The sequence below is a fragment of the Pelodiscus sinensis genome, chromosome 29 (genome assembly GCF_049634645.1).
Source record: "Pelodiscus sinensis isolate JC-2024 chromosome 29, ASM4963464v1, whole genome shotgun sequence".
Taxonomy (NCBI): domain Eukaryota; kingdom Metazoa; phylum Chordata; order Testudines; family Trionychidae; genus Pelodiscus; species Pelodiscus sinensis.
In genome coordinates, this window is record NC_134739.1 from 10,867,688 (window position 1) to 10,895,240 (window position 27,553).

Genomic DNA, 27,553 nt, shown 5'->3' on the forward strand with positions numbered 1-27,553 from the left:
CACGGGGATTACTGTTTTAATAGTGAGGTTTTAAAGAATTGCATGTAGGAGAGACGGGAAGCAGCATACAGGAGGCAGCCCACGTCCGAGCTACAGTGCTCATCCGCTCAGGGAGAAGTCGCACCTTGAGAGATGGCTACAATCTTGAAGCAAAATGTAACCAGAAAAAAAAAACCAACCCCAAATCACACAATAAATTATACAAATCCAGCAACCATGCGGCCTCCACAGGTCAGGCCAGGTGCATTTCTCCAAATGGGCCATCGGATACTCGGGCTTTTCCATGCTGAGGAGTGGCTGCAATGAAAGAGACAAGAAACTGGAAGCTTTCTGCTCAGGGTGCTGCCGTCAAGAAGAAGTGGGGATTGGAAATAGGCCCATGGAAGGAAAAGCAAACAGCAGAGGTGGGAAGATGCACGCCGAGTTGCTTCACTCCACAAAACACATGGAGAGGAGTCCGCAATGCTTTGGACACAGATAAGGCACTGTGAGCATGAACGGAGAAAGTTTTTCCTTTTGTTTACGTCCAGCGGGTGGGTGTCTTTCGGCAGCCTCAGCGAGCCCCTCCCTCCTGCAGCCCTTCGGAGCTGCTCCCGGGGCAGCGCAAGACTCCAAGAAACAGGACTGTTTGGAATTCTGTTTCCAGCGGATCCCAAAGAGGACACAGCACAGTCTTGCTGGCTGGGGAATCCAAAGCGATCGTGCACCTCTTGAGGGGCAGACTCCCCTCCTCTTTGTTGCAGAGTCTATTATTAGAGAAGCCCCCAGGCTCAAGGGCTCCATTTCAAGCGATCGGGAAAATCAAGCAAACCCCACGTCACGCTAAGCAAAGTTTTGGTCCAATTCTTGTCACCAGTCTTTTCTGGTGTGAAGTGGGTCAGGCTAGTTGAGGAAGCATCACGTTGGCATACGACGACATCCTCTGCACTTCCTTCTGCCTCTCTCCTCCACCCTAGCAATTCCATGCCTCCCTTCCGGGCTCCCAGTGAGCTGCCAAGAGCAGCACCCTTGGCTGAGTCACAGACCAGTTGGGCAGAACTGTCAGCTACTCCCCGAACCGCTACGAAGCTGGTTCCGTCAGTGGGGAGAAAAGGGCTGATGAGGGCCAAGATGGACAGACAGCACAGCAGGGCGATGCAGGAAACGCAGGCGGGTCTCAGAGGAGCAATGGAAGTACAACGCCACGCAGCAACATCGGAAACACCTAACAGCAAAGTGCTTTGGCCCAGAAGTAGCAATCTGAACAGACGGGGGCATCTTTATTGTTTTTATTTAAATGCAATTTCAAGCTTATTGGTTTTTATTTTTTCCCTTGAAAAGAACCCCCTCTGCTTCCAAAACAAGACTTACAGGGAGCAAATGTTACAGGGAAAGGCTTTTTTTTTTCCTCCTTTAAAAAAAAAATTTATTTAAACAAAAATGCACAGTGCATTAACTTCTCTTCCCGCCAGCTAAGCTGGGCAGATATTTTTCCCTCCAGAACAAAAAACAAAACCACACCCCAACCCCTTTCCCCAAATTTCCTTTAACTGGGCAGCGGTCCTCAACATGAGTGCTGCCTAGTTCTAACGTAAAAAGGATACATTTCCATCATCATAGAAAAAGAGCAGTTTAAAGGTGAGGATTTTAGTATACTTGCAACAGGCCCACCTTTATCCTATATTACAAGCTTTTTACAACATACAAAATAGATCAGTAACTATGATTAATGTAACCCCCCTCCAGGTTAGAGAGTCAATATACAGAATCATCAATCTGGTACCAACAGGACAGAGTAGTGTATAAGGCAAAAACAGCAGCTAGATACTGGATGATTATTATTAGAAATCCTTCCGTGGAAGATGAACAGTCGTTAGCTAGTCTGGCCAAACGAGGCAATCTCCTCGTGAGAAATAGTGTGAAAACATCCCCTCTAACCACACAACCCACAGAACACGAGGACCCCAATCTCCCTCCACCCCCACCGATTAAAACCTATTTACCAGGGTGTCCATATTTTTTTTGCTTATTAACATTATAACAATTATCTTCTTCCTGTTAAAATTATGAATTTGGTCATTTAGCATTAAAACGAGAGCGCCCAGCAGGCCAGGAAGGGCTGTGCCACCCGCTGGGAGGGGGGCAGTGTTTCACAGGATCCCATCAGCGTGATTAAGTTGACCATTCCCAATACGGCAAGCTGGCGCACCATGGGCCACTAGCTACCATCCATCTCCTAACTAGGGGGTGAGCCGGAGACACTTGCAGCTGCTGTGACCAAGTTAAAAATCCAGGAATGATTAGTCTAGTCAAATTCTCCGCCGGGGGGGTGGGGGAGCTAGCAGCGCTCTATTTGTTACAATGATGTACTGAGGAAGAGCTGTGCAGCCATGCACAGCAACCGTAGGCAGAACACGGCCCTGGAACGGCAAAGAAAACTTTCAGCTCCCACCCACACAGCTGCTGCAGCCTCCCCGTTACAGCCACAGTTCAATCCCTGCTGGAATGGCTCTTCCGGCACACCTTGGGCTAGGATTTGCTCTGCCCAGGGGTCTGAGTTCCTGTGGGACAGGATGGTCCCCTTCGCTGTACCCCCGGGGGTGTTTGGGAAAAGAACATTACTCACCCTGCCGTGTTAGCCGACCTGATCAGTGTATCGTGTTCACAGCCAATAGTGTTCAAGACATTTCGATTTAAAACCCTGCCCCTTTCCCTGCACTTCTTTCTCCAGCTCTGACCCCCCTCGCCCTGCCCTAGCATGGGGCACCACGCTGGGGTCTGGCCCCAAAGCCGTCACACGCTAGTCTGCTTTACTTAGAGGTCGCCCTACGTTATATTAACTTTATGGACCAGAAGAGTCTTTTTGCCCAGATCTTCCAAGTGGAGCAGGAAGCCTCCTTCCGGCCCGGCCTGCGGATCTGCAGCTAAGAAGCGGAGGAAGGGACTCACCCAGGTGCCTGCTGCCAAGTCATTGTGTCCAGGTATGAAATGCATAGATGGAGGTGCGAGTGGATTCATCCGGGTTTGTTTGTTCCTTGCAACAGTTGGAAAAAACAAAACAAAACACTGGGAGCGGCTCATGCAGGTACCTAGGGGCAGGGAGGCCGGGGAAAGTCCATTCAAGGGAAGGAGAGAAGGTCCATCTCCTCACCAAGGAACAACCAGACTGTGCAGCTGGACTTCACCTGGGGATGGGAGGCAGCGGCGGGGCCCCCCGGGTCGCTGCAAGGCAAGGAAGCCTGGTTAGTTTAACGCAGCAGGCCGCTCAGGAGAGCTTTGTGGCCAGATCACCCAGCTAGGAGGTCTCCTCACGGGCCGCCGCATCGAGTTTCGTTCCCCAGCCACCAACGCCTGCCAGGTCTGTGCATTCCCAGGCCACACCCCCCAGGTGCCCGGGGAATTCCCAAAGTGTGACACATCTGGGGCCTGAGCTCTGTGTCCAGCGACCACAGACCCAGCCACTGCCGCACAGGCAAATCCAGAGCCACCATGACCACTCCAAGCACTGGCCTCCGACTGCGCTTTGGAGCCTCTGCCAGGGGAGTGGCTGGGCAGGATACAGCAGCACCTGCTGGAGAATGAGGCTATTTTTGGGGGGTGGCAGGAGAGTCTAATATATTTCAACAGCCCCTGGTATGGAGAGTCCGAGGGCCTCCGGAATTAGTCTTAGGCAGCTACTTCTGCTCCAGACTTCAATGATCACCAGCTCCGAGTCCCGGGCTGCTTGTGTGGGGGAGCTTCACTCCCCTTCCCCCGGGGCAGAATGCCAGACACAGGCCTGTGGCTCCCCCGCCAAGGCCCTTTTGCCCCAGCTCTGGCACACAAGGGAGCAGAACAAGCCCCTTAGGGCTCCTCCCAGGCCCAGCACTGCTCAGGCGGCTCCACGGAGCCTACCCAGGTCCCACCACCCAGGGGATGTGAAGAGCCACTTGGCCCCAAATGAGCAATGGAGGAGCCCAGCGTGAAGCTCGGGCTTTTGCAGGAGCAGGTGAGATCAGGAGGCCAGAGCCCTGGAAGCTCCACACTGATGGAGACAGGTCTCTGGGGGCGAGTAGAAGGGACAATACGGTCCCAAGCCAAGAGCTTAAATCGAGGCACCTTTGGGTTTAGAGCCCAGGTGTGAATGGGGGGTGGGGGTGGGTAGAGACCCTGCCCCTGGGCTGGGAGAAGCCGAGCTGATAGAAAGACAAGGGCCAGGCGGGGGAAACAACGCTCAGCAGCGCTTTACCCTTCCCCTCTGAGGCCATACGGCCAGGCGGTTTAGTGGGGCAGGTGCCGGGGAGTCCTCCACCAAGCAGACGCGGATATTTTAGCAGCATCGGCTAGTCTGTCACCTACCTCGGTTCGTTTTGCTGGGGTAGATTCTCTGGAAGTGTTTATACTCCTCTGGAGCGGGGAAGTCTTCGACGGGGTGAAAGGAATATTTGGACTCAAAGTCATCTGAGAAGAGGGAAAAGGGTGAATCAACTATGGCAGCATGAGGGGGGAAAAGGTCAATGGGCCCCTGAGTTCTGCATCGCGGGCTGCAAGTGGGAGTGCTATGGGACAGCCCCAGAGAAGCTCTCCCTCCCGCACAGCTGGAGATGGAGACCCCGGGCTTTGCGGGGGGAGCACAGCTGAACAGAAGTGGCTAAAGCAAGACAGTACAAATGGACCAGAGAATTTTTCCCTTCACCGGTAACTTCCCACGTCTCCCTGGGCCATGTGACTAGCCGTGGGCCTACGAAGGCAGACGAGTCCCTACACGGGGCTGAATTTCCGCTGGGACGCGACTGGGGCCCTTCCATTCAGCGAGCTAGCTGCAAAGCCGCTCGCTGGATTTTCTGAACGGAACCCAGGACAATCAGCCGGGGTGAATCCAGGAACTGACCACTCCGACCTCGATCCAGTCTACTCAGGTACCAGAGTGAGGCACGAGGAGTTTGCCCCGCTCCCGCGTGTCCCTGCCTGGCACCGCTTAAGGCTGGCAGGTTTTCATTCAATAGCTAAGCCCAGTGCCCTGCAGGAGTGGGGATTCCTGAAGGTTTCCCATCCCTCTAGCTAGCATAGACATCACATCTAGGGAACACAGGGCTTCCCGCCACTCCCGAAAATTCATCCATTTTACCCTCCCTTATCTCTAACGGAGCAAGAATCCTACCAGAACAACTCTCAGAAGCCAGACCACCTGCAGCTAGAGACCGGAGGCCCTGGGGGGGTCAGAACCCTAAGGGAGGAGCAGAACTAGTAGGGTCCCACCCCAGAGCAGGGGGAGGGGGAGTTCAGCCCCATAAGAAGACCCTTGGGAAGAAAGCGCCTGACTTAACAGCAGGGCTGCTGTCTCTCTGGGCAGCACTGTACTGGAGCAGGGATGTCAAACATCGGTTAATTGAATAGTCGAGTAACCTCATGAAATTGTATCGGTTAGTCGACTATCTTATAGTCCCCGGGGGTGGAGCTGGTCCGCAAGGGGAGCCAGTTTAAAAATCAGCTCCCTTCGTGGACCAGCTGTCTGTCGCCTTATGCAGCTCCTTCTGAGAAAGAGGCAGCCATGCGGGGTGGCAGTGGCCCGTCAGGGGGGAGGGGACGGTCTGAGCTCTCGGACCCAGCGCAAGCCAGAACTGAGCTGGGCTGCCTGCCCACCCGGCTCTTAATACACTTGAAACGCAGAGCCACAGCAGGGGCAGGTCCCCGAAACCGTTGCAAGCCAGGACTGGGCCAGGCTGCTAACAAATGTACTGGCAGGGAGAGGGAAATGCAGATATTCTATAGCATTAGACAATAAGCTTTTGCTTGTCGTTAACTGACTCCTGTTACATCCCTACACTGGAGACAGGCCAGGAAGGCTCGACCTGCCAGCACTGCGCTGTGCCCAGCCAAAATGATTGTTGAACTGCTGCAGAGTCAGCAGGGGGTGCTCACACATTGTTTAGGTAGGACCTACAAGAACAGCACACGCAGCGTGGGTAGAGGCCGTTTGGAACCTGGCCTGCTTTGCCTAAGCAGGCCAACGCCGGTTTGGAGGCAGGTTCTCTCGGGGGGTCTCACGTCATCCACTCACCCAAGAAAGATCGCACGGTGGCGATGGAATCTCTGTGCCCATTTCTCACTGGTGGAGGCGGAGGCGGCGGCCCAGCCGGCGTCCTGGTAGGGGGGGGCGGAGGTTTCCCTCGACTTAGCGGCTCCGATGACCCGTGCATTCTGTATGGGGGTGGGGGCGGGGGCGCGTCTCGACCACCGTTCCGAATCAGCGGGGGTGGGGGTGGGGGGGCTGCAATAGAAACCCCGGGGTCAGGCCAGATAAGGACACGGGAACAGCCAGGCCGATGGCCCAGCAGCAGCCACGGCGGGAATGAACAGAACAGCATCACCACGGAGCGATCCTGCCCCTCGCTCACTCCCAGCTTCCCGCAAACCCTGGCTCAGCTAGTCCAGCCACAGAGTGGGCAGCGCTCTAGTGCGTCATGCCGTCTGAAACACCCCCAGCACTGGCTTCCTCGCCTGCTCAGAGGGCACTGCCAGCTCTCCAGCGGGCACCCAGCACGCCAGGCCCAACCCTCCTCCGGCCAGCGGGGGAGTCCATGTTCAAACCCAGCGGTCACCCTCTCAAAATCCCAGCATGCAGGTCACCTGTCAGGCTCTGAACGGCCTCCTCCCCATCACTAGCTGAGACTCCATTCAGCCAGACGAGAACTGGCTAAGTACCTACTAGAACCCTTTCTGCTGCTTATCGCCCTGCCGGGACACATTTGCAGCTCGTGGGTAATTAGGTTAATTACCCAGAATAACGCACCAGCTCCGGAGCTGGGCCTCAACCGAGGGGGTCCGAGCTGGTGACTGGGCAAGGTGGAACTGCAGCCTTGTGGCGCAGCCTGGGACGGCGCACTGAAGAGGACGATCAAGTCGGAGGGCTGCGCTTTCCGGCTGCAGAGCTGAGCAGGAGGGGGAAGTCAAGAGCGCCAGGGGCAGACGCTAACAGCCTGAAGTGCAGTTGCCTTAAGCCACCGTCCGAAAGGCTGACGTCAGCCCCTGAAGCTCTGACTCTCTCCCAGGCAGCTCCTGTGAATGAGGGTGCTCACGCCAGGCACAAGTTCCGGGAGCAGGCCAGGCCCCCTCAGGGATCCGACACACGGAGCCTGACAAGCAAGCGCCCCCCTTAGCCACGGCAGGTGCTGGGTTCCACATCCCCCACCTCTCGCCTCGCACAGATGCAGCCAGCCGCAGCCTCTCCCCACGCTAACTCCAGGGCTGCTCAGCAGGGGGCGTTGCAGGGCTTCTTACCTGCTCCCCTGCTAGGAGGGTCCCGGGCCGGTGGAGGGGGCCGATTGCTCTGGAGCGACGGGGAGGCTGAAGAGGGTGGAGGAGGGGCCAGGCCCCTCACAGGGCCTGGGGTCTTCCTATGCAAAGAGTTGTGTCTCTGAGGCAGCTCCGGCGCCAGCTCGTTGGTGGGGCTGCAAGGGCCATTGTGGACGCCTGGGGGCTGCCGGTAGGGGGGCGGAGGGGGCGCTAGAGACTGGTTCTGAGAACTGGACCCTGTTCGGACATTCACTGGGGAAGGGGGGGGCTTGATGGGGGGTGGTGCTGGGGGCCCATCCCGGCTCATGGGGAGCCGCTGTCCTGGAGTTGGTGGTAACGGCTTCTCCCGGTTGTAGGAAGGCCCCTTGCTGCTATGCATCACAGGGGGTGCAGGAGGGGCGTTGGCTCGGCGGCCTGGAGGCGGGGGCGGAGGGGCAGACGAGCTGTGTTTCATGCCGGTACTGCTGGTGCTGTTGGGCCGGGAAAGGTCAGGCAAGGAAGGTCTCTGCATCCGGGGAAGCTCGGGAGGGGAAGCCCGGTTGTTGTCGGAGTCATCATGAGGTCGGCTGTTGTTCACGGGCACCGGGGGCCTCGGGGCTGCAGATCGGGAGCCAGGCACCTGCAGCGATTGCTTGCCGGAGGAGCTGTCTGCAGCGGACAGAAAGCTGGGTTACTTGCCACAGGAGGGAAAGAGTCCGAGCTGGTGCCCATCCTGGCCTAGGGCTGGAATTAAGTAAAAATCCACGGGCTCCACTTGGTGGGAAGGGGACACACAGCACGGCAGGGCTAGCGCTCAGCTCATGCCAGCAGCAGGCCCAGGAGAACAGGAAGTGCAGGCAGCACTTACTACCCCTCGCGGGTCCTGAAGGCCAAGTGCACGCACCGAAGAAAGGCAAACTAACGTTCTCCTGTTTATGCTTTGTGCTCCTCCGGCCATTCCCGAGGCACGACGGATGCTGACAAGCCTCACCCCAGCCTAGGGGACACACTGCCCTTCATGGGACAGATGGGGAAACGGAGGCACAGGGCAAGCAATTGCTTGCGCAAAGTCCCAGACGGAACGGCTGTCAAACCTGGGAGTTACACCCCGAAGCGCTTGGCTCTCGGGCCTGTGTTCATCTGGCCAGGCCCAGTAACCCTTCCTCCATGGTGCGAGACCCCCCCAACCCTTCTGAGAACAGTCAGGCCTCAGAGTTTAGTGAGGGTGGGGCATTGGGAAGGAGCACATCAAACCACGCCTCCACGTTGCCCCACACGCAGGGATGGGTGCATTGCAATGTGCTGCAACGCGCCCCGGCCCCCCAGCAGCGCCGGCTGCATTTCGCTCTCCAGCACGTTACCGACTGGGTACCTGAGTTTTCCTTTGCTCCCACAGGTCTGAGCTTCGGGACGCCCCCTTGAAAGAGGCCCCCTTTGGGCTGGATCGCTGCTGAACCGGAGCTGCTGCCACCACCTCCCTTGGGTTCTGAAATGAGAGGGGCCCACGCTCAGTCCCTAATGCAGCTCCTGCCCACGGGGTCCCTCTTCTTCCTGCTGCTTTGAGGTGGAGCATCCCAGCTCCAGACGGGCCGGGCCCCAGCAACGATGCACCAGGCAGACATGCAGGGCCCCTAGAAGGCTCTGCACGCTCCCCCGCCTCTCCTCTTAGAAACGGACCCCTCCCAGGGCTGTCCCGGAGCTGCGGATCACTGGCACGTCGACAGCTGGGCACCAGCTTGGCCCCAGCCAGGGGGCGGGGCTCAGGAGCGTGTTTACAGAATGGGGGCTCCGTGAGGCTGGGAAGCGCCGAAAGCCTCTAAGCAAAGAGGTGGGGGGAGACCAACTGGGCCAGGCGGCTGCAGTTTCACAACCGCACGCCCTTCCCAGCAGCAGCCCAGAGGAGCGCCTGAGGGAGGGGCTGGAAGTGCAGCTGGAGGGAGCCCCGGTGCCGGTTGGGCCCACCCCCCCGGCGTACTCACTCTCCAGGACGGGCGCGCTCCGGTCATTGATCTGCGTCACCTTTTTCAGTCTGGTCCCTTTGCAGATGTCTTGGAGCAGGGCGCCTCGGCCTCGCTGCTCGTCTCGGTTCAGCTTGGGGGGCTCAATGTTGGCCTGGAGATGGGAGGAGCGTTGCAGAGAGAAAGCGCGTCAGTGACGGGAGGCCGACGGCGGACTGAGCCTCCCATTCCGGCCCGGATGGCAGCCCCAGGGGCTGCGCCGTCCTTTCCTGCTTCAAGCCCTCCCGCTCAGCATCAGGCACAAGCGGGCAGATCCCCCCCAAAGCCCACAAGAGGAACGTTGCTCCAGTCGCCCTCCTCCTTACCCCAGGCACGAGAGTGTCCCCGTTTCCGCCAGGGGCCTCTCAACCACCCCGAGATTCTCTGCTCTCCCTCGGGGCCACTTGGGACCAGAGGGGGAGTAAAGAGGCAGCAGCCCTGCAGAAGCAGCTCACACATCACCCGCTGCCCAGCTACACCTGGCTTTGGAAGAAGCAGGGCCACTCCCAACTGGCAGGCGAGGGAACCGCTGGCCCACTGGCCACCTCTCGTCCCTCGTCTCCTCCCCCACGGTCCCAAAATGTTCCTCGCCCTCGCAGGGCCCCGCCTCGCTCCAGGAGTTCTGCCAATGAACATCGGGAAATCCGGCCGTGCCCACACACTACCCGGCCACCCAGCTGAGCCCCAAGAGGACACTGTTGTGGGCAGACAGACAGAATCACCAGGCCGGGAGCCATCCCCGGCATTGCTTAACTGACACATCCCTCTGCAGAGCATCATTCGTGGTACACGGGCATTGGCTGAGCCCAAAGGGGAGCGACCCCATCGCCCTTGGAGAAAGGAAGGAGTCAGGCAGAATAGAACTAGCCCCGGGAAGGGGGGATGGGGGGGGGCGCTCACCTGATTAAAAGTTGGTGGTGGAGGGGGGCCGGGAGGCGGTGGAGGGGGGGGAGGGATCGGCATCTTTCCCCTTCTCCTGGCCGGCTCAGTCTGCGTAGTGTCCGTGGAGCGTTTGATCCCTCATGTACCTGGAATTCAGACAGAACCAGTTAGGGGCTCCAGGCCCTGTCAGCATCACCGCAGCAGGAGTGGTGGGCCCAGCCAGGGCAACTGGCACAAGCAGGCCACATTCTCCAGGGCACCCCACTCCCGCACTTGAGCTGCCATGACAACGCGGCACCCTGGGACCGAACCGTGGGCAGATGCCAAGCACAGAGCTGTAAGGCACGGTGCCACACCGACGTCCCCCTGCAGCTCTGGCCCAGCAGACGCTTCTCCGAGGGCTTGGCCACAGGACAGCGACACCTGAGAGCTTCGAGCGCCTCCTCCTGGCCAGCGTAAGATGTGAGATCGGTGCCAAGATTCCTGGAGAAGCAACTGCCATCTGCAGGAATCCGGGGTATCCCCCAGACTCTCTCTCTGGGCCTGCTCTTAGGTCCCTAGCAAAGAAGGATCAACACTTACTTCCTGATTAAAGGGGGGGAGGAGTGGGGCTGGAGGGACCCCAGGCTGGAGCCCCCCACTGGTTAACTGCAAGTGGTAAACATCTCCTATTAAGGGTGATGTTTACCGGTTAACCACTCGCATCCCTGACAGGAAGCATCAACAGGCGAGTGCACCAGACTTCAATTCATTTTTAACCTGATCGTCTCAATTCAGAAAGGAAAAAACCAGCTGCCTTGATCCTCCTCCCAGGCCATCTACACGGCTTCCTCCTCATCAGGAGGCAACTCGCACAGGGATGCAACAGGCCCGGGACACCTACAGCTCATCGGGACTGATCAAGAGCGAACGCTGCAGAATTCCCGGCTGGGAGCTGCAAGCCACGCATGTATCAACATCTTTTACAGTGTAAATCGTCATCTGGAAGCACGGGAGAGGGACGCGACCTGGCGTCCGCACCCCTCGGTCACAGCCGGGTAAATCTCTTCTTCCTGAGCCACTCCCTGAGACAAGCATTAATGCCAGATTTCCAGAAGGGCTCAGGTCCCAACGGGCCAGCCAAGTGCCTGAAAAGCTGATGTAGTGTCGAGGTTATGATCCCAAAGTGCCCAATGGGAGCGTATTTCACAGCCTAACTGTGCATAGAGCAATCTCCTCATTTAAAACAGCTGACAGCAATGCTTAAGTGGCACACTGTCTTCAGAGCTAGCTTGCCTAGCACAATGCAAATCAGCACCTCTTAGGCCTTTATATAACCTTGGCTTTTCACAGCCTGCACAAACCATCCACCGCCTACAACGAAACATTTACCTCAGGAAGTAGATCAAGGCACAAGATGGTGAGTCACCAGGTGACTACAAGACACCGATACCTGCCAGAGCCATTAGTCTGACTACATAACATTACAAAATTAAAACACTCCAACAGTGGCGGCTAATGGAATTGGAATGTGACAAATGCCAGGACTCGCTTGTCAAACCGGGAGTCACCCGTGCGCCAGCCAAAAATTGGGAGGAGGAAAACTTCACACAGCAGAACCAGCGCAGAAAAGCACAAAAATACTCATTGGCAGAGAGCCTCCAATATAAAAAACAGGTCTGGTATTAATACCCGGTCATTCAATATTTTGTATTTACATTTGAAAGCATGTAGACCACAGATCCCTCGTCCAGATCCCAACATAAGCGAACCAAAGGGTTTAACAGGCATTTACATGACACAACAAGAGTTCACATACTTCATAACACAGAAAATTAACCTTGGCCAACCTTGCAGTATCTGTTGCTAACTTCCTACCTTGCAAGGAAAACTTGTAACAAGACTGCGCTGTTTCTAGGAGATGAGCTACAGTACAATTTACAAGTCAGGCAAACTGTACTGTCTAAATAAATGAGGTCTTGTGTTGGTAGCTAAGCTGTGTTCATTTCTTTTCATACTAATTCACAGAATCCCGTCATACCCACAATACCCCTTCCCTTCCAAGCCATCAGAGCAAATCGGGGCGGTTCTAGACCGACTATTTACACGTCCTGCCTTTAAAGTGGCCCCAACAGACTGAAAGAGTCAATTTCAAACACCAGCGTTCATAATTTAAAGGATTTTCCCTGCCCGAGAGCCCACATGCCAATATTTGTGGCTTTACAACCACTTCTCAAAAGATCTCCCATTCATGCTGTGCTGGCTGCGTGAAAGATCCACACAGAAAACGGGAAAGAGTGAAACTGACCCTACCGCCACTGTTAAAAGCATAAAAAATAAAGAGACGAGACAAATACTTTCCCGCTAAGTCTTTCTTTTACAGCGATACTAAGTGGTCGCTGAATCATTACTATGCAAAAAAAAGCAGATAGAAGTGTCTCTTTAAATACTGAGATTTCTTGTTTGAACACAGCACACCAAGTGAGTGCCACAATCCAGCTACTCTAACGCCCTTTCAGGCAACGCTCTCTCAGCCGGAGCTATTACACTCTCTGAACTTTTCAGACTCTAATCCAAGACCCAAAGAAAAGTCCTAAATAAGCTCAAAAGCTTGTTTCTTTCACCAACAGAGGTTGGCTCAGTAAGAGACCCAACCTCACCCACCTTGTCCTCAACAATCTAGGAGGCAAGGGGATTGGAGTAAAACATCAAATCCATTCAGACAGGAACCCAGACACAAGAGCAGATCTGAACAAGAACAAGCTTTGACAGGAGAAATAACGTAACATACTTGGCCGGGGTTGTCTGTGCTGCCTTCACTCCTGCCGATGTCTCTAAACAGAAGCTCCCTTAGCATCACTTCTGTTCCCACTCCTTCCTGAAATGAACTCATGCTTTTGTGTGTGTGTGATGTCACAAGCCCAGGATTGTGATTTCATAGCTTGGAGGAGAAGACGTAAATAGCTTGGGGCTAATTAGCCAATAGTAGCAATTGAGAAACACGCACCAGGTAAAGAGATTTATGATTCAATCTGAAGTATCTCAGCAGACCACCTCCTCTTTCAGACAGCCAATCCATGAGGGACTGACTGCACCCCATCATCTCAATACATGGCCTGTAGGAACATTCAGATCATTAGAGAGGAGTTTATCAGCAATGGAATGGATCTCCAATGAGTTCGGCACCTTGCCACAAGCATGACCAAGCCTGATGGAATCACCAGCGTAGAACATGCAAGGAAAGGTGTTGCTATCTAATTCTCGACTAACACAACACTTCCCATAGAGTCTGAACATTACACACACCGATCCTGCATGGCCTTGCAAACACAAGCCGCGCTCAGATGTGACTGAAGCAGCCAACACTACTGCAATCAGCACCCTAGATAAAGAGCTGCTACCATCATTGCACAGCAACACAGCGTATGATTTAAGGTCACAAAAGCACATCACCGGCAAAGCCCAGGATAAAATGAGGGCACTCTTGCCTCCACATCCTCTCTCAGACCCCTTGGATCTCATTGTGCCTCTGAGATCATTACTCAATTTCACCAGTGGGATGTGCAATCGAAACAGAGGGAAGATCCCGATGCAGAATTAACCTAGCAACTGTGGGGCTGAGTGGGGAAAGAGTGACAAACAGTTCTTACAGATGCACTTTAATCTCTGAACGCTTTGCACGGCACATGCCAGAGCAGAAACCCCAGGATACCAAAACAGACTTTTAAATAAAGGTTCTGTGCTAGAAGAAAAAAAAAAAAAGGCAGAGAGTCGAAGCTAAAGCAACTGGGGGAGAAAAGGAAGCTCAATTGCTAGCGGACAAGTTACTTCATTTTACCGTGTGGCCTAATCTACATTATGAATTAACTACTTGGCAAGGTAGGCGAATTAACATCTTTTATTGGACCAACTTCTGCAGCTGGAAGACATAAGCTTTGAAGCGACACAGCTCTTTCCTCAGGTCTGGGAAAAGTGTCTCTAACATCCCGCAACCAACACTGCTACACCACCACCACCGCAAACACCTCGGCAAAGGTCAATTTTAAAATTAAGAACCACTGAATTCAACTGAGCTCAAAAACCACCTGTTGGAGCATGGTTACTTTATGCCAAGAGCAACAAGGAGAGAACTCCAAGAAGGAATGCTGAAGTAATCTAGATCTTGGAGTCATACGAAAAGCAGACATCTTGTGTTACGTTCACAAAGACAGTCAACACAGCTGTTACAAAACGGAGTTTCTCAGAGCAATGCTTACAGATCCTTAATGTTAAGACTATGCCTTATGGAAAACGCACCCTTCTAACACAAAGTAGTTTAGATAGCTGATTTCCAGCATTTCTTTTCCCGTGTTCTTTATTAAACATGAAGATCAGTTTCCAAACAAAAAACTTGGTTAAGGGTTTCATACAGTTCAGCCTCTGGTTTGTGGTGGAAGCAACTGAGACCCCCAAAGCAGGACACCATGCAAAGGCACCGAATAGACTGTAACACAGAATACCGCCATGCTCTCCAGGTAAGCCAGAGAAAAAGACAAATGTGCCGTGTTTGTCTTTTATATATACACAAGCAAAAGTAGCATCTTCCCATTTTCTTCAGCTGCCACCTACAAAATCAAGAGCTCAGAATGGGGAAGTGTTTTTCGGATGGCAAAAGCAACCCGGCTTCCTTTGACAGAGATGCTTTATGGTAGCCAGTCAGAACGCACCGAAAAGCTGATACACTCATTCATCTGCCCAATAAACCCAAATCAGATGTGGTCTATTTGCAAGCACTTCTAAAGAACAAGTCATTTCCCTCACCCTTGTGAAGAATAACGAGTCCAAACTTCAAAAGCCCATAGGATTTTAGTGATCGACTGTGCTTAGCCCTGGAGAACCTGTGCAGTTCAAATCCATGCAGGAAGAAGCCTGCATTTTCCAGATATCTGTGGATCCAGATGTGCTGCAAAGAGAAATAACTAGTTTTCTACAGAATTCAGTACTGATCCTTTATAAGCCACTCAGGACTGTTCACTGGAGATGCAGCAGTGCCTTTCATGTGTCCTATGCACAGTTCCTCATTTTCAAAGGGATTTGGGTACTGGGCCAGATGCACGTGTTATAGCTACAATGCTTCTGCGGCTTGTTTGCATTTGCAAACTAAGATGAAGCAAACATTTCATCCTCAGGGAGGGCAGTGGCTTTGAACTGCAGATCAGAGTGGAAATTTCCAACCCTTCTGATGTCAGGCTGATTGCCGGAGATAGCTACAGTAGCTTTTGGACCATTCACAAGATTAAACCACTTCCATACTTTCCTTCTTCCACCTCCCCAAAGTATTCCAGATCCCCGACCCAATAGTCTAGACCCAATCTGGAAGTTCAACATTCCCAATTCTGTTTCTGAAGAGCACCATGGCTGCTACATAACTCATTTACTCTGCACAATGTCTCAGAATATAGGGTCAGCTGGGCTTTTAAAAATGGATCATAAATCCTTTAAAATTCAGAGCTTCTCAGACACGTGGGCCCATCTCTGAGTGCAGACATACCTGCTTCAGCCCGACAGGACTCAGACACTCACCATGAATTATTAACAACCCAGACACACTGATGGTGCATTTATTAGTTCAAGGTTTGTTAAAAACCACTCTGCACCTGAGCAGGAGCTTTGGCCCACTGGAGGACTGCCGAGTTGAGCAGAGTGTTAACAGCTTTCCAGAAATCTTAACTTTCTTCATTTCACAAAGGAAACATGTCAGCAGGATCAAGGAATCCGGTCATCATATCAAACAGAAGCAAAGGAAACAGCAAACCCGAAGGCAGGAAACACCCCTCCCATAAAGGCTTAGGGATTTCCCTCCCCCCATCCCACAGAACAACCCCTGAGGCACAGAGAGGGATGGGAATGCATGTGACGGAAACTAACAAGAGGACTTTTCTTAACTACATTTTATTTTTTAAAAATTCTCTCCTGATTGTTTCACTGACAACAGGAAATGGAGGCAGAATCGAGAGCTGAGGGTTAGACTGTGTGACCCCATAAAGGCATCTGGGGAGGGGAAAGGGAGATGCATTTGATGGCACCACCCACGCCGCCAACCAAACAATATGCTACAAGAGGAAAAAGGACCTTATGTTTGATTCAAGTTCGTAGCTTATAATTCAATTAAAAGTGACATTTCTTTAGCAAATGCTGATGATCTAACTTCCCCTGCCACTAAGAGCTTTAATAGTTACTTGTACGTTTTGAATAAATTAAACTCACACAATCAGAAAGAGAAAAGAGCTATTGTGTAGTCCATCTAGTGGTACAGGAAAGGAAAACTGTTTCAGAGCAGAAGTTAGGTGCAAGAGGCGAATCTACCATGCAAAGAGAATGTCAAATAAAATCAGAATCCGCGCTGAGCAATGCAGAAACAAGAGATGCTACTGGCTAGGCTGACAGGATTTTCAAAAGGTGCTAAGCAGAGCCCTACGTGGAGACAAAAACTGTATCTGCATCCGTATATGCAAAAGTGATCTGTGAATATCAGATTCATCCACATACGTGGATGTGGATACCTGCAGATATAAAGTGGGTACCTACAAATTTACAGGGCTCTATCTACAAAATTTGTATCTGTAGCCACAAAAATGAGCTGCGGACAGCCACAGCTGCATTCACGAACATAAAGCACATACCCGCAGATTTCCAGAGCTCTGGTGCTACGGGTCTGTATGAGAACATCTTCGCCTCTAGGGATCCCCCTCCTGCCTGGGCACGGTGCTGCAGGGAACTTCACCTCCTGCCCCCTCGCTGGTGATCTTTTCTTCGGCCCCACGATGGCCAGTCCCAGCCAGTGCTGCTGCCACTCGCTCTCAGCACATGTCCACACTGTAATGAACACCAAGGCCAGTTCACGACAGCTGACCCTGCTGCAGGCTATGACAACACAGTGTAGACCCTTGTGCACTGGTTTGTAGACTGCTCTTCCTCATTCCCATGCGTTCTATTCTCATCGGTTTGAGTCATTCCCACCCAGATTTCTCCAGTAAGGACGAGCTGTCTCTGGAGCATGTCTCAAGATCCCTTCACAGTCCTTCTTGTTCCAGGGAGCTCCTTGGCCTTTAGCTCGTTCCATTTGCTAGCCTTTGGTTTTTATCCCATAGGCCACAAGGGACTGGACATGCTGGTTTGCCTGCCTCCCTGTACCTGCACTTTCTAGTAGTGATTCACCGGCTGGAAGGCAGTGCTGGCCTCTACAGTCCCTCGCATCCTTCTCTTTCACAAGGGGGAGAGTTCGGTCTCATCCTTTCATGCAACCTCACAAAACCAGGCTCCTGTCAATATTGGACACAGTCAATATCTGTAGGGCTTTCCTAGGCAGGGGCCAAGCAGAGATGGACCAGTTTATAATCCAGACGACGCAGGGCAAGGAGCAGGCGTGCAGCGCAACTCATTTTGTGTAACTACAACAGTAACATTATGGGAACTGTTTAATGGCATTCCACCCGGTGAGATGGTCTCACAAGAGAGAAGCGATGCAGGCAGGAAACAGTTGGCTGTGTGTTTTCTTAAATCTAAATGGCTACAAACGCAGCTGCTTCTAAACCAGTTCCACAGCCCGCAGGCAATTAGGAGCAGGTTTGCAAGAGCGATGCTCATCGATTCAGCACTTATGAGTTGCACGGAGCCATTCACACAAATGCTCAGGGTTTGTCAGTTCTGAAGCCACAGAAGCAGTATGCTTGGCCCAGTTTTATGCTGGAAGATCAACATGGCTGCTCTATGGCACAAATGTGCAATTCTATACCTATGGCACGACAGCAAAGTCCCCCCATCCCCTGCAATCCAGCCTGCAGAGCATTTTGTTATCCCCACCACTATCTATGCGCTCCAGGAAAGGCGCAATATGGAAGCACCTGCCTGCCACCTGTGGCAGATAATCCACATGGACTCCCAAATCATTTTATTCATAACCTGTCTTAGCCATAGGCCTTTGCGCATAACAAGGGACCAATACATTAAGACAATCTTGCAGCCTTTACTCAGGCAAAGTGAAGCTAACAGAGTTGAACGAGCAGGTCATAGGGCCACAACTGCAGTTGCAGAGGCGAGCGTTTTGCAAGGGCTGAGTAAGTGTAAAGAAAGGTCTTGTGTTAACACAGGGTGAAAGTGACACTTCAACCCTTCCCGGCCTAGAGATAATACCCAGCCCCGTGGACTGATGTATAGAGCCCTGCAAATCCGTGGACATGGAGGCAGATACCCGCAGCTCATTTTTGCCGCTGTGGATACAACTTTTGTATCCACGCAGAGCTCTACTGATTTCAATCACTCAATGCAAAACCTGCCTGTCACAGACAGGCTTCAGGGGATAGCCAAGTTAGTCTGTACAGGATAAACTTAAAAAACAACAAATGGTCTGGTAGCACTTTATAGACTATGAAGATTGGCTGTGCCCATGAAAGCTCATGATCCCATCTACATGTTTTGTTAGTCTATAAAGTGCTACCAGACCATTTGTTATTGTTTAAGTTTGTCTCAGACAGGTTTAACTTGTCTTTGCCACTGGGACTTTGGCTCTCTTCTAAACAAAAGTACATCCTAATTGGCTGATCTGTTCTAACTATTAACACGTGTTGATTTACAACTCAGTAGCATTTCTACACCAGATCTGGTCCATCACTTTGCTGCTTAGGAGGATCTGCTATCTATAACTATGCAGGTTCATTTTAAGCCACTATCTTGTTTAATTAATTTGTAAAATGTTCCAAAATGGTGAATGATTTATTGCTTACTGACTAGCAATTAATTTTTTGTTCATGACTTGTACCAGCCTGCACTAGGCTGGTAACTGGACTTATAGTTTCTTCATGCAAGCAAGCAAGAAAAAATATTTTCCTCGCTAGGAGTTAAATTTCTATTAAACCTTTAGAGCAGTTTAGACTCCTTCTTCAGAGAGAAAATCTTCCCCGGATGGCAGGGCACCAGACTCGAGTCTAGCACCACAGTGTCAGCATAACATGATTTTAACAGCACCAACGGAAGTTGCTAAGACCAAGTTCAGTTTCTCAAGGTAGAGGACCAGGGCTACGCTGTTCAATCTTGGGGGGCGGGGGGGGGGAGAGTTCAGGTGTCTACTTAGGCCCATACCATGTAAAGATAAGGCCTTTTTTCTCCACATTGGAAGTACTTCATTTGCAACCAGACTGGAAGAGCAGCAGCCGTGAACTGAAAAGCAGGGAGTTACACACCCAACATTCCATCTAAACTGTATTAAAACAGTGTCACACCAGGCTGTTTAGAAGGAAACCCTGAGCTAATGGCCCCCACTGTCTCCAGATAAAGAAACATCTCAAGATGGGCAAAGAAAACGTTGTTTAATAGGATTTAGTCAGGCAAGAAAAGTCTTTATCAATAGCTGTGGCTGTGAAACCCTCATTCTGTTATCATGGTCCCCACTGTCCTCGTTTGTCTGTATGATCTGTCTGGTTTTAATTGTTTCTGTCTGCTGTCTAATTAATTTTTCTAGGTGTAAATCAATTACAGTGGTGGGCTATAACTGGGTAGAGAATTGTGTTACAATAGGTTAAGATTGGTTGGTAACATTTTAGTAAAATAACTGGTTATGGTTTAGCTAAGCAGGCCTCACGTTTCACTATCAGCTGGGATCCAAGGAGATCAGAAAGAAAGGACCAGAAAGGAGGAGGAAAGACCTGGGAGAATTCACCTCAAAGACAGACTGAAATCAGAGCTGCCAAGAGTTTTCTGCATGACCGTGAGGTGCAATAACCAGAATCCAGAGAGACTGCCCCGGCCTGGCCAGCAGGGGGAATTTGCGAGGCCCTGTGTGCCGAGCATGTGTATGCTGGTTGCTTGGTATTTGTTAGTATATAGAGCAAGGCTATTACTGTGTAAGGCTCTTGCACGGGTGAAAGATCCTGCAGCCCCGCAGGAAGTTACGCCCTGAGCCCTAGGAATTGGGTAAGGGGGGTATTTAAATTAACAGGGTTACACTTTGAGCTTTAGGAACTAGGTAAAGGTGTGTGTCCCTAGAGCGTGGGCGGGACAGAATTTTGCCCTGATTTTCAGAGGGCCCACACCCCCGGAAGTCAATAGAAGCCACAGATGCCCATCACGCACGCAGATCCTCCGTGTCATTCCAGCTGTTACAAAGCCAAGCCACTGCAAGGAGGACAGACTTGGAATTTCAAACCCTCACCCAAGGCAGGCAGGCCAAGGGCCCTTGCTCCTCTGCACCCACACCCCAAGCCTTGGCAGGGATCTCTGGGGCGGAAGCACAGACAAGCACTGGGTGTAACTGCACACTGCAGGAGCACCCTCCACGCCGGTCACGTTCAGCAAGGACGTCACACCACCCAAGCTGGGCAGGACTGGATCGACCCCCAGGGACACAGACCCAGTGTTGACTAGTGTTCACCCCCTGCCCTAGAGTTTCAGAGTCACCTTTTTCACTCCTGTGCAGATGGAAAGGGGTCACGCTACACCAACCGCTGATTCTCCCAATGGCTTCCATTTGAGTGCTGCTCTGCTCACGAGCCCTTGGAGGAGGGCAGTAGGGGACCTGCACTACAGGCAGGCTGGCTTCCCTACACTGCTCTGGGGTGTGGAAAACATCACACCCTGTGTGGCGTCATTAAGCTCACCGATACCTCAGTGTGGACACCACCAGGTGGAAACCTGGCTACCACATCTCAGAGAGGTGGATTATTCCAGAGACCAAAAAGCCCCTCCCGTTACTATTGCGAGTGTCTACACAACACTACGGTTGAGCAGCTGCATGCGGCTGGAGGGCTTCCCACGCGGATGCTCAGGGGACCCGGGAGCCACCCTGGGTCCGTTCTGGCCACAAGAGTCTGCACTTGGGACTGAGCCGAGTCCTGTTCTGCCTTGTGCATCGAGACACGTAACAGCTGCCCAGAGCTGGAAGCGTTTCCCAGGGAGCTGCTGCTGTTCTGGTGTCTGAGCATCACTCTGGAGAAACGGGAGCAGGGCTAATCCAAGATGACATGGCAACACTGCTCATCAGGGACAACGGCAGCTTCTCACTCATCCTGACCAAATCACCTGCCCGGTTCCACCACTGTCAGGGTCTGTGACTTGCCCAGGCTCACACTAAGTACCTCAGTTTCCCCATTTGGAAACTAGGGATGTCAGTGTGTAGACAACTACACAATTAACTGATAAGCCTGTCGAATACACACAGTCCTCCCCTGCTGTCACTGAATCAGAGGCAGCAAGAGGGGGGAAGATGGGAACCGGTACCCCCAACTCCAGCGCTGCTGCATCTGATAGAGAGGCAGCAGAGCACAGGTGAGGGGGCAGGCTGATACGGGCGGGGAGCCAGCTGTTAAGTGGCTCCTTGTGTGTGCCGGCTCTGGGGACCCACCTCTCCCCTCCCCCGGCTGCCTCCTAGAAAGGCGGGGTAGGGGGGCAGGCGGGCAGGAGCTGGTGCCACCTTTCTCCCACCCCCCCGCCCTGCTGCCTCTATCAGAGACAGCCGCCTGGAGCGACAGGCAACCAATATGCGTGGGGAGCCGGTTTTTAAACTGGCTCCCTTCGCAGACCGGCTCCCACCTGCCACCCCACGTGGCTGCCTCTAATAGAGAGGCAACAGTGTGGGGTGCCAGGGGGTTCCCCATGAGTGGGATTGGGAGCGCACGGGCTGCCGGCCCCGCCCCTGGGGACTATTGTATAGTCATGTAACTGCTAACGTTATACGACTATTCAATTACACTCCAAGATCCTTATGGAAAAGGGAGGGCAACGGACTCACTTCTGTGAAAGGCTCCAATACTAAGGGTATGGCTACACTTGCACTCGATCAACAAAACTCTGCTCGTTCACGGGTGCTGAAACGCTCACTCCCTGCCCCCCAGCCATGAACGACTAAGTTTTGCCGCAGCAAGTGTGCGAAGTGTGAAAGCAGCTTTGTCGGCAGCAGCCCCCATAGGGGGAGGAAGTATATTGTAAGCAAACGTGCCAACAACGTTCACACCAGCTGACTTGTAGCGGCAGGGTTGTGTCGACACAGCCTCGAGGCTAAAAACTGTGTAGAATAGACATCCCCGGAGCGTTGTTTCTGCGCCCCAGGAGCAGCGAGGGGGAAGTGATGCAGGAACTGCTGCTGGGAAGTCAGGAGAGGGACGAGGAGTTTGCTTTTGTGGGATATCGAACTTCGGCCCATTTTCCCCAAGCCCTGACAAAACCGCTTGAAAGCAGAGAGCGCCAGGAAGTGAGAGCCCTCCTCTGGAGCATGCAGCCTCACCTCTCCTCCCGACTCACTTCCAAGACAAGGCACAAAGACCCAATCCAGTTAGAACAGAAAACCCAGTGGCTACGTCTACACTGCGGAAGAACTGTTTTGCGCAAGAGTTCTTGTGCAAAAGGTCTTCCACAAGAGCGCGTCCACACTGCCATGGACGCTCTTGCGCTTGTGCAAGAAAGCTCTGATGGCCATTGTAGCCATAGGGGTTTCTTGCGCAAGAAAAGCATGTTGCCTGTCTACACTGCCTTCTTGTGGAAGAGCTCTTGTTCAAGAGGGCTTATTCCTCGTGGGGAGAGGAATAACTCTTCCGGAAGAAGCCCTGTTTTCCGACACTGTACTGTAAATTTACTTGCGCAAGAATGAGCATGCAGTGTAGACACCTGGCAAATTTTTGCACAAGAACAGCTGCAGTGTAGACATGGCGAGTAACAGCTGAACTCCGGAGCAGGCTCCAATACCCCGCAGCCAGTGCAGCAGAGACAGCACACTGCTGAGAGCTCCAAAATTCACACACTGCATTACTTGACAGTCTGCAACGTAACGCAGGGCCTTGATTTAGCACCAAGTTGCGAACAAGTAAAACAGCTCCAGTGACAGGGGAAGACAGTCAATTAAGCCAGCCTGGTGTCGACACTCTGTTTAGGAAGCAACCAGTCCGGCTGCTCCTGGCCCAGGGCACAGCTCACTGCCACAGGGGTTCAGGCTCCATCAGCCCCCTGAAGCAGAGGGGCAATACAGCTGAGCACATCTGGAGCACCCCAGCTACTCCACACACGGCAGGAATTAGGCGAACTCCTATGATGTCATTCAATAGTTGGCAGCAAAAGCCCAGCTGACTGGTATTGACAGGTTGGATCACAGGGGTCACTTTGGGATTGTTCCCTGGTGTGCTGGCCGTGCCACTGAGCCCTGCCCTCAGGCACACCCATCACCCCACCCTCCTGGGCCAGAAGCTCTGGTCTCCCCCAGTCCAAACACAGAGTTGGGGTAACAGCCCCCTCCCCACCAGCAGAGCAGCACAGATGCTGAAACAGCCTTATAGTGGAGTTCTGTGTTGCTCTTCTGGGGGGCTGTTACCCCAGCTCTGTACCTTGGCTGGGGGAGACCAGAGCTTCTGGCTCAGCAGGACAGAGGGGTGGGGCGCCCTGAGGCCAAGTTGGCAGGCTCAGTGGCGCACCCAGTAGGGATGTAAAATCCCGTTTAATTAACCGGTTAAACGTTAAGTGCTCCAAGCCGTCACAACAGTGTTCCCGTTAAACTCTCCATGAGCGAGCAGAGGCGCACAGCGCTGTGACACGCACAATAAGGCACGGCACCACAACGCGATTGCAGGCGACACTCTTCAGGCGGGCCTGCCTCTGACAGCACCCAACTCAATCCTCCCGGACAAATTCGCACCTGGCACTGAACCTGCCATGGCTTCTCCAGCAGCAGCCAAGGCGCTCTCGGGAAGGGGAGTCCCCTCTGCCGAGCACCCGTGGCCTTCTCTAGCAGGGCTGCCCTGGGCCACATCAAAGCGATCAGGAGCAGCCCATCACAGGCAAAGCAGGAGCCAAGACGGCTGACGGCTCAACAAGGGGCCCTAGATAAAGCCGTTGGGGTTCCCAGCATCTTTCCAAACATGCCCAGCCACATACGGCCGTGCAATCTGCTCTCGCAGTGGCTCCTTTCAGGGACTCACCCTTGTGATGCTTCTTTCCTCATCTCAGCACCATTCTAGCACACCTGGACAATCCAGGGAGGAAGCTGTAACATCCCCATTCTCGCTCATGCCAGCTGCGCGCGACCGTTTCGGTCTTGGCCTGGAGGGTGCCTCTTCCTCCCCCTCCATGTCCAACACCTGCATTTCAGCAAGGAATTATTGCATGCACAGGCCAGCTGTCTGCAAGGCGCTGTTGGCAATGCCTGTGAAGGGCGCTCCAGGTGCCAGGGATGGTGCATCCATTTATCCGCTGATCATGACAAGCGATTCACATCTGTTTCCATCCCGTCCCATTGGGCAGCCCTGAAGTAAGGGCTTGCCAAGGCTCCCGAACAGCTGCAAAGGGGGCCGTAGTCTCTCCCGAAAGGAATCCGCTCCTCACAGCTACTGAGGCGGAGATGGATTATTCCCAGCTTAACAACAGTAAAGGGATTTGTGAGAGAGGCGCTCCAGATGCGTCAGTTTGGAAGCGAGCTCAAGCCGCAATTTGGAACATACTCACTACAGCCTCCGGAGCACCAGGAATCCCACCTTATCCCACCCGCCAGCACTCTACGAAGCACAGCGATATCGTTGCCCCATTCCCTGGAGGGGGAAATAGGCCCAAAGAGAGGCAGGGACTTGCCCTCTGTCACACAGAAGGCCAGAGTAGAACCACGTCTCCTGAATCCCAGCCCAGTGCTTTACCCACCAGGCCACACTGCCTGCAATACACTGATTGCTCCGCACCCCAACTGACAGCATCCCCCCCCCCCATTCAGCCCTGACCACTCCCCACCACGGCTGCTTCTCACACCTAGCCTGCAGTGCCAAGTGAGGGAGAGCATGCCCACCAATCAGCTGCCAACAGAGGAGCATGCCAACAAAATGCAGTGAAAAGGGAAAGCTCAAAGCCAAAGCACCTGGCAGACCCTCAGGCCGGGGAGAGAGATTTTTCCCAAACACGGCCCCCAACCTGCAGCCCTTTCATAGCCCCTCCTCCTGTTTTGGACCCCTGCAGATTATCTGGGGGCATCAAGACACCAGGTGGACAAACGCCCGGTAAGAGCCACAGTCTCTGCTCGGGGAAAAACAGAACAGAGGACAGGAATAATTCTGCAGAGCAAGGATATTGGAGAGGACAGGGCTTACCCCACAGCCGGACAACTGCTTCTTACAAGCCATGAAAGAAAAATGGCAAATAATCGGCTGCCTTCTATTTGGTTGGCTTAAAACAAGGACTTTGCACTGGACACCCCATTGATTGGCAATGGAGGCGCAGAGCCCCTGAGCTCACAGAGCAGGAAGCTGGGGGGGGGGGGGGGAGCATACATTAAAGATCAATACTGAGCATTTCCTTGCAGGGACCAGGCTATCACATGATCAGTTAGAACCACAGCAATGCACAATTTACCAGATCGGATCAGATAATATCGGTCCACCCCCAGCCGTTACCTGGCCTCTAACTGCAGCCAAGAGCTGACGCTTGTGAGAAAAGGGAGAAGGCCTGGCATGCACCACAACCGCTCCCTGGCTGCAACCAGACTGTCAGAATCACCCGGCTCCCAGGCTAGGGAGGACACCGGGGTGTTCCCACGAAGCCCAGTCCTTAAAATCCAGCCGCACAGACAAACCCAGGGCAGGTAGGCAAGTGAGCCTGGAGATGTGTCCACCTATTCTTCCGCATCTGCACGCACACCTGGCCTGGGTAAAGATGAAAGGCTGGGCAGGGGGCCTTGTGAGAGCGGATGAAGAGCAGGGAAATCCGGTGCCCCCCGACTCACTGTCCGTATCATTCCTGGGCGAGGGGCCAGGCCCATTGCAGGCACAGAAGGTCCAGGGTGGGAGATGGCTGGGGGGATGCTCTCAGGGCGCCAGGGAAGCCAGGCTGGGGGGATGCTCTCAGGGCAGCCAGGGAGGCCAGGCTGGGGGGATGCTCTCAGGGCAGCCAGGGAGGCCAGGCTGGGGGGATGCTCTCAGGGCAGCCAGGGAGGCCAGGCTGGGGGGATGCTCTCAGGGCGCCAGGGCAGCCAGGCTGGGGGGATGCTCTCAGGGCGCCAGGGATGCCAGGCTTGGGGGATGCTCTCAGGGCATCCAGGCTGGGGGGATGCTCTCAGGGCAGCCAGGCTGGGGGGATGCTCTCAGGGCAGCCAGGGATGCCAGGCTGGGGGGGATGCTCTCAGGGCACCAGGGAAGCCTGGCTGGAGGGATGCTCTCAGGGCAGCCAGGCTGGGGGGATGCGCTCAGGGCGCCAGGGATGCCAGGCTGGGGGGGGGGTCTCAGGGCGGCCAGGCCCGGGGAGGGGGGGGTCTCAGGGCGGCCAGGCCCGGGGGGGGGGGGGTCTCAGGGCGGCCAGGCTGGGGGGGGGGGTCTCAGGGCGGCCAGGCTGGGGGGGGGGGTCTCAGGGCGGCCAGGCCCGGGGGGGGGGGGTCTCAGGGCGGCCAGGCCCGGGGGGGGGGGGTCTCAGGGCGGCCAGGCTGGGGGGGGGGGGTCTCAGGGCGGCCAGGCTGGGGGGGGGGGGTCTCAGGGCGGCCAGGCCCGGGGGGGGGTCTCAGGGGCTTTGGGAGGAGGCACCGTCCCAGGACACCGCGGGCCTAGAGGGACCAGCCCCCCCCCGCAAAGGGACCCCGGGGGCGCTGGGCCCGTGGCCCGGGAACGGGGGGGGCAGAGCTCGAGCCCCCCCGAGCCGGGGCCGTTCACAGGAAGGGCGGGCTCGGGGGGAGGGGCCCCCAGGGAAGCGGAGCTGCGGGAGCCCCCAGGCCAGCGCCCCTCCCCCCGCCGGATCTCTCCGGCCCGCGCGCCGCCAGGCGCCCTTTGGGCTCCGGCACGTCGCAGCCCCAGCGGCGGGGGAGGGGCCCCTCCTCACCCGGAGCCGCCGCCGCTCGCTCCGTGCCGGGGCCTCCTGCCTCCGCCAACCCGGAACTGAGCGAACCTCCCCGGCCCCCAGCCGCGGCGGCCAAACAAAATGGCGGCCGGTGACTCCTGTGCGCATGTGCGGAAGACGACACGCCCCCTCGCCCCCCCTCCCTTCGCAAGCGATCGTAGCGCGACGGGACGCTCAACGCGCGGGGGCGCTTGCGGGCGCCATGTTGGGAAGGTCATTCACTGGCGCGTCTCGGAGAGAGGCAATATGAGGAAAGAGACGCAGAGAACGAGGAGAGACGGCCACGTAGGAAAGGTCATAAGTAGTCCCAGAGGCTGGGCAGCCGGAGTAATGCGGAGGGAGCAGACATGGTTAGCCCGTACATATCGGCCATATTGGGAAGGTCAAACAGAGCCGGCCACCGCGGCCATTTTGAGAAGGTCACATAAGATGTTGCTGTGTCTCCATATTGGGAAGGTCACCGCGGATGTGTGCCCTGGACCACCATGCTGGGAAGGTCACATTGGACCCCTAGGGATGAGGTTGCCAGCTGTCCACTATTCAACCAGACACTCCAGTTTTTGGGTCCTCTGTCCAGTAAAAATAATTCAGAAAATACCGGATATGTGCAATGTCTGGTATTTTCTGGTTTTCCAGCTGGGCGC

The 27,553-nt window shown here is 54.3% G+C and overlaps 1 protein-coding gene across 3 annotated transcripts; it reads right to left on the reverse strand.

Moving 5' to 3' along the window:
* WIPF2 (WAS/WASL interacting protein family member 2) lies at positions 1–27,045 on the reverse strand. Of its 3 annotated transcripts, XM_075911542.1 has the most exons (9): positions 26,892–27,011; positions 16,754–16,946; positions 10,131–10,258; positions 9,213–9,345; positions 8,606–8,719; positions 7,240–7,902; positions 6,020–6,229; positions 4,318–4,419; positions 1–3,201 (listed from the first exon to the last, which is right to left on the reverse strand). In XM_075911542.1, exons 3-9 carry the CDS (start codon positions 10,191–10,193, stop codon positions 3,161–3,163), a joined length of 1,326 nt encoding a protein of 441 aa, XP_075767657.1. In that variant the 5' UTR covers positions 10,194–10,258; positions 16,754–16,946; positions 26,892–27,011; the 3' UTR covers positions 1–3,160. The 3 variants fall into 3 exon arrangements, with proteins under 3 accessions (XP_075767657.1, XP_075767656.1, XP_075767658.1); XM_075911541.1 differs by lacking the exon at positions 16,754–16,946 and having other exon boundaries at positions 26,892–27,045; XM_075911543.1 differs by lacking the exons at positions 16,754–16,946; positions 26,892–27,011 and adding an exon at positions 25,481–25,729.
* Positions 27,046–27,553: the final 508 nt, after the last annotated feature.

What these genes read in the sequence shown, in the direction of transcription:
- WIPF2 (XM_075911541.1), bottom strand. Translation starts at nt 10,193, where the DNA reads ATGCCGATCCCTCCCCCCCCTCCACCGCCTCCCGGCCCCCCTCCACCA. An exon ending in GAGCGCGCCCGTCCTGGAGA is followed by an intron (nt 8,720 to 9,212) that starts GTGAGTACGCCG and finishes CTCTCATTTCAG; the next exon opens with AACCCAAGGGAGGTGGTGGC. An exon ending in CCCCAGCAAAACGAACCGAG is followed by an intron (nt 3,202 to 4,317) that starts GTAGGTGACAGA and finishes CTTGCCTTGCAG; the next exon opens with CGACCCGGGGGGCCCCGCCG.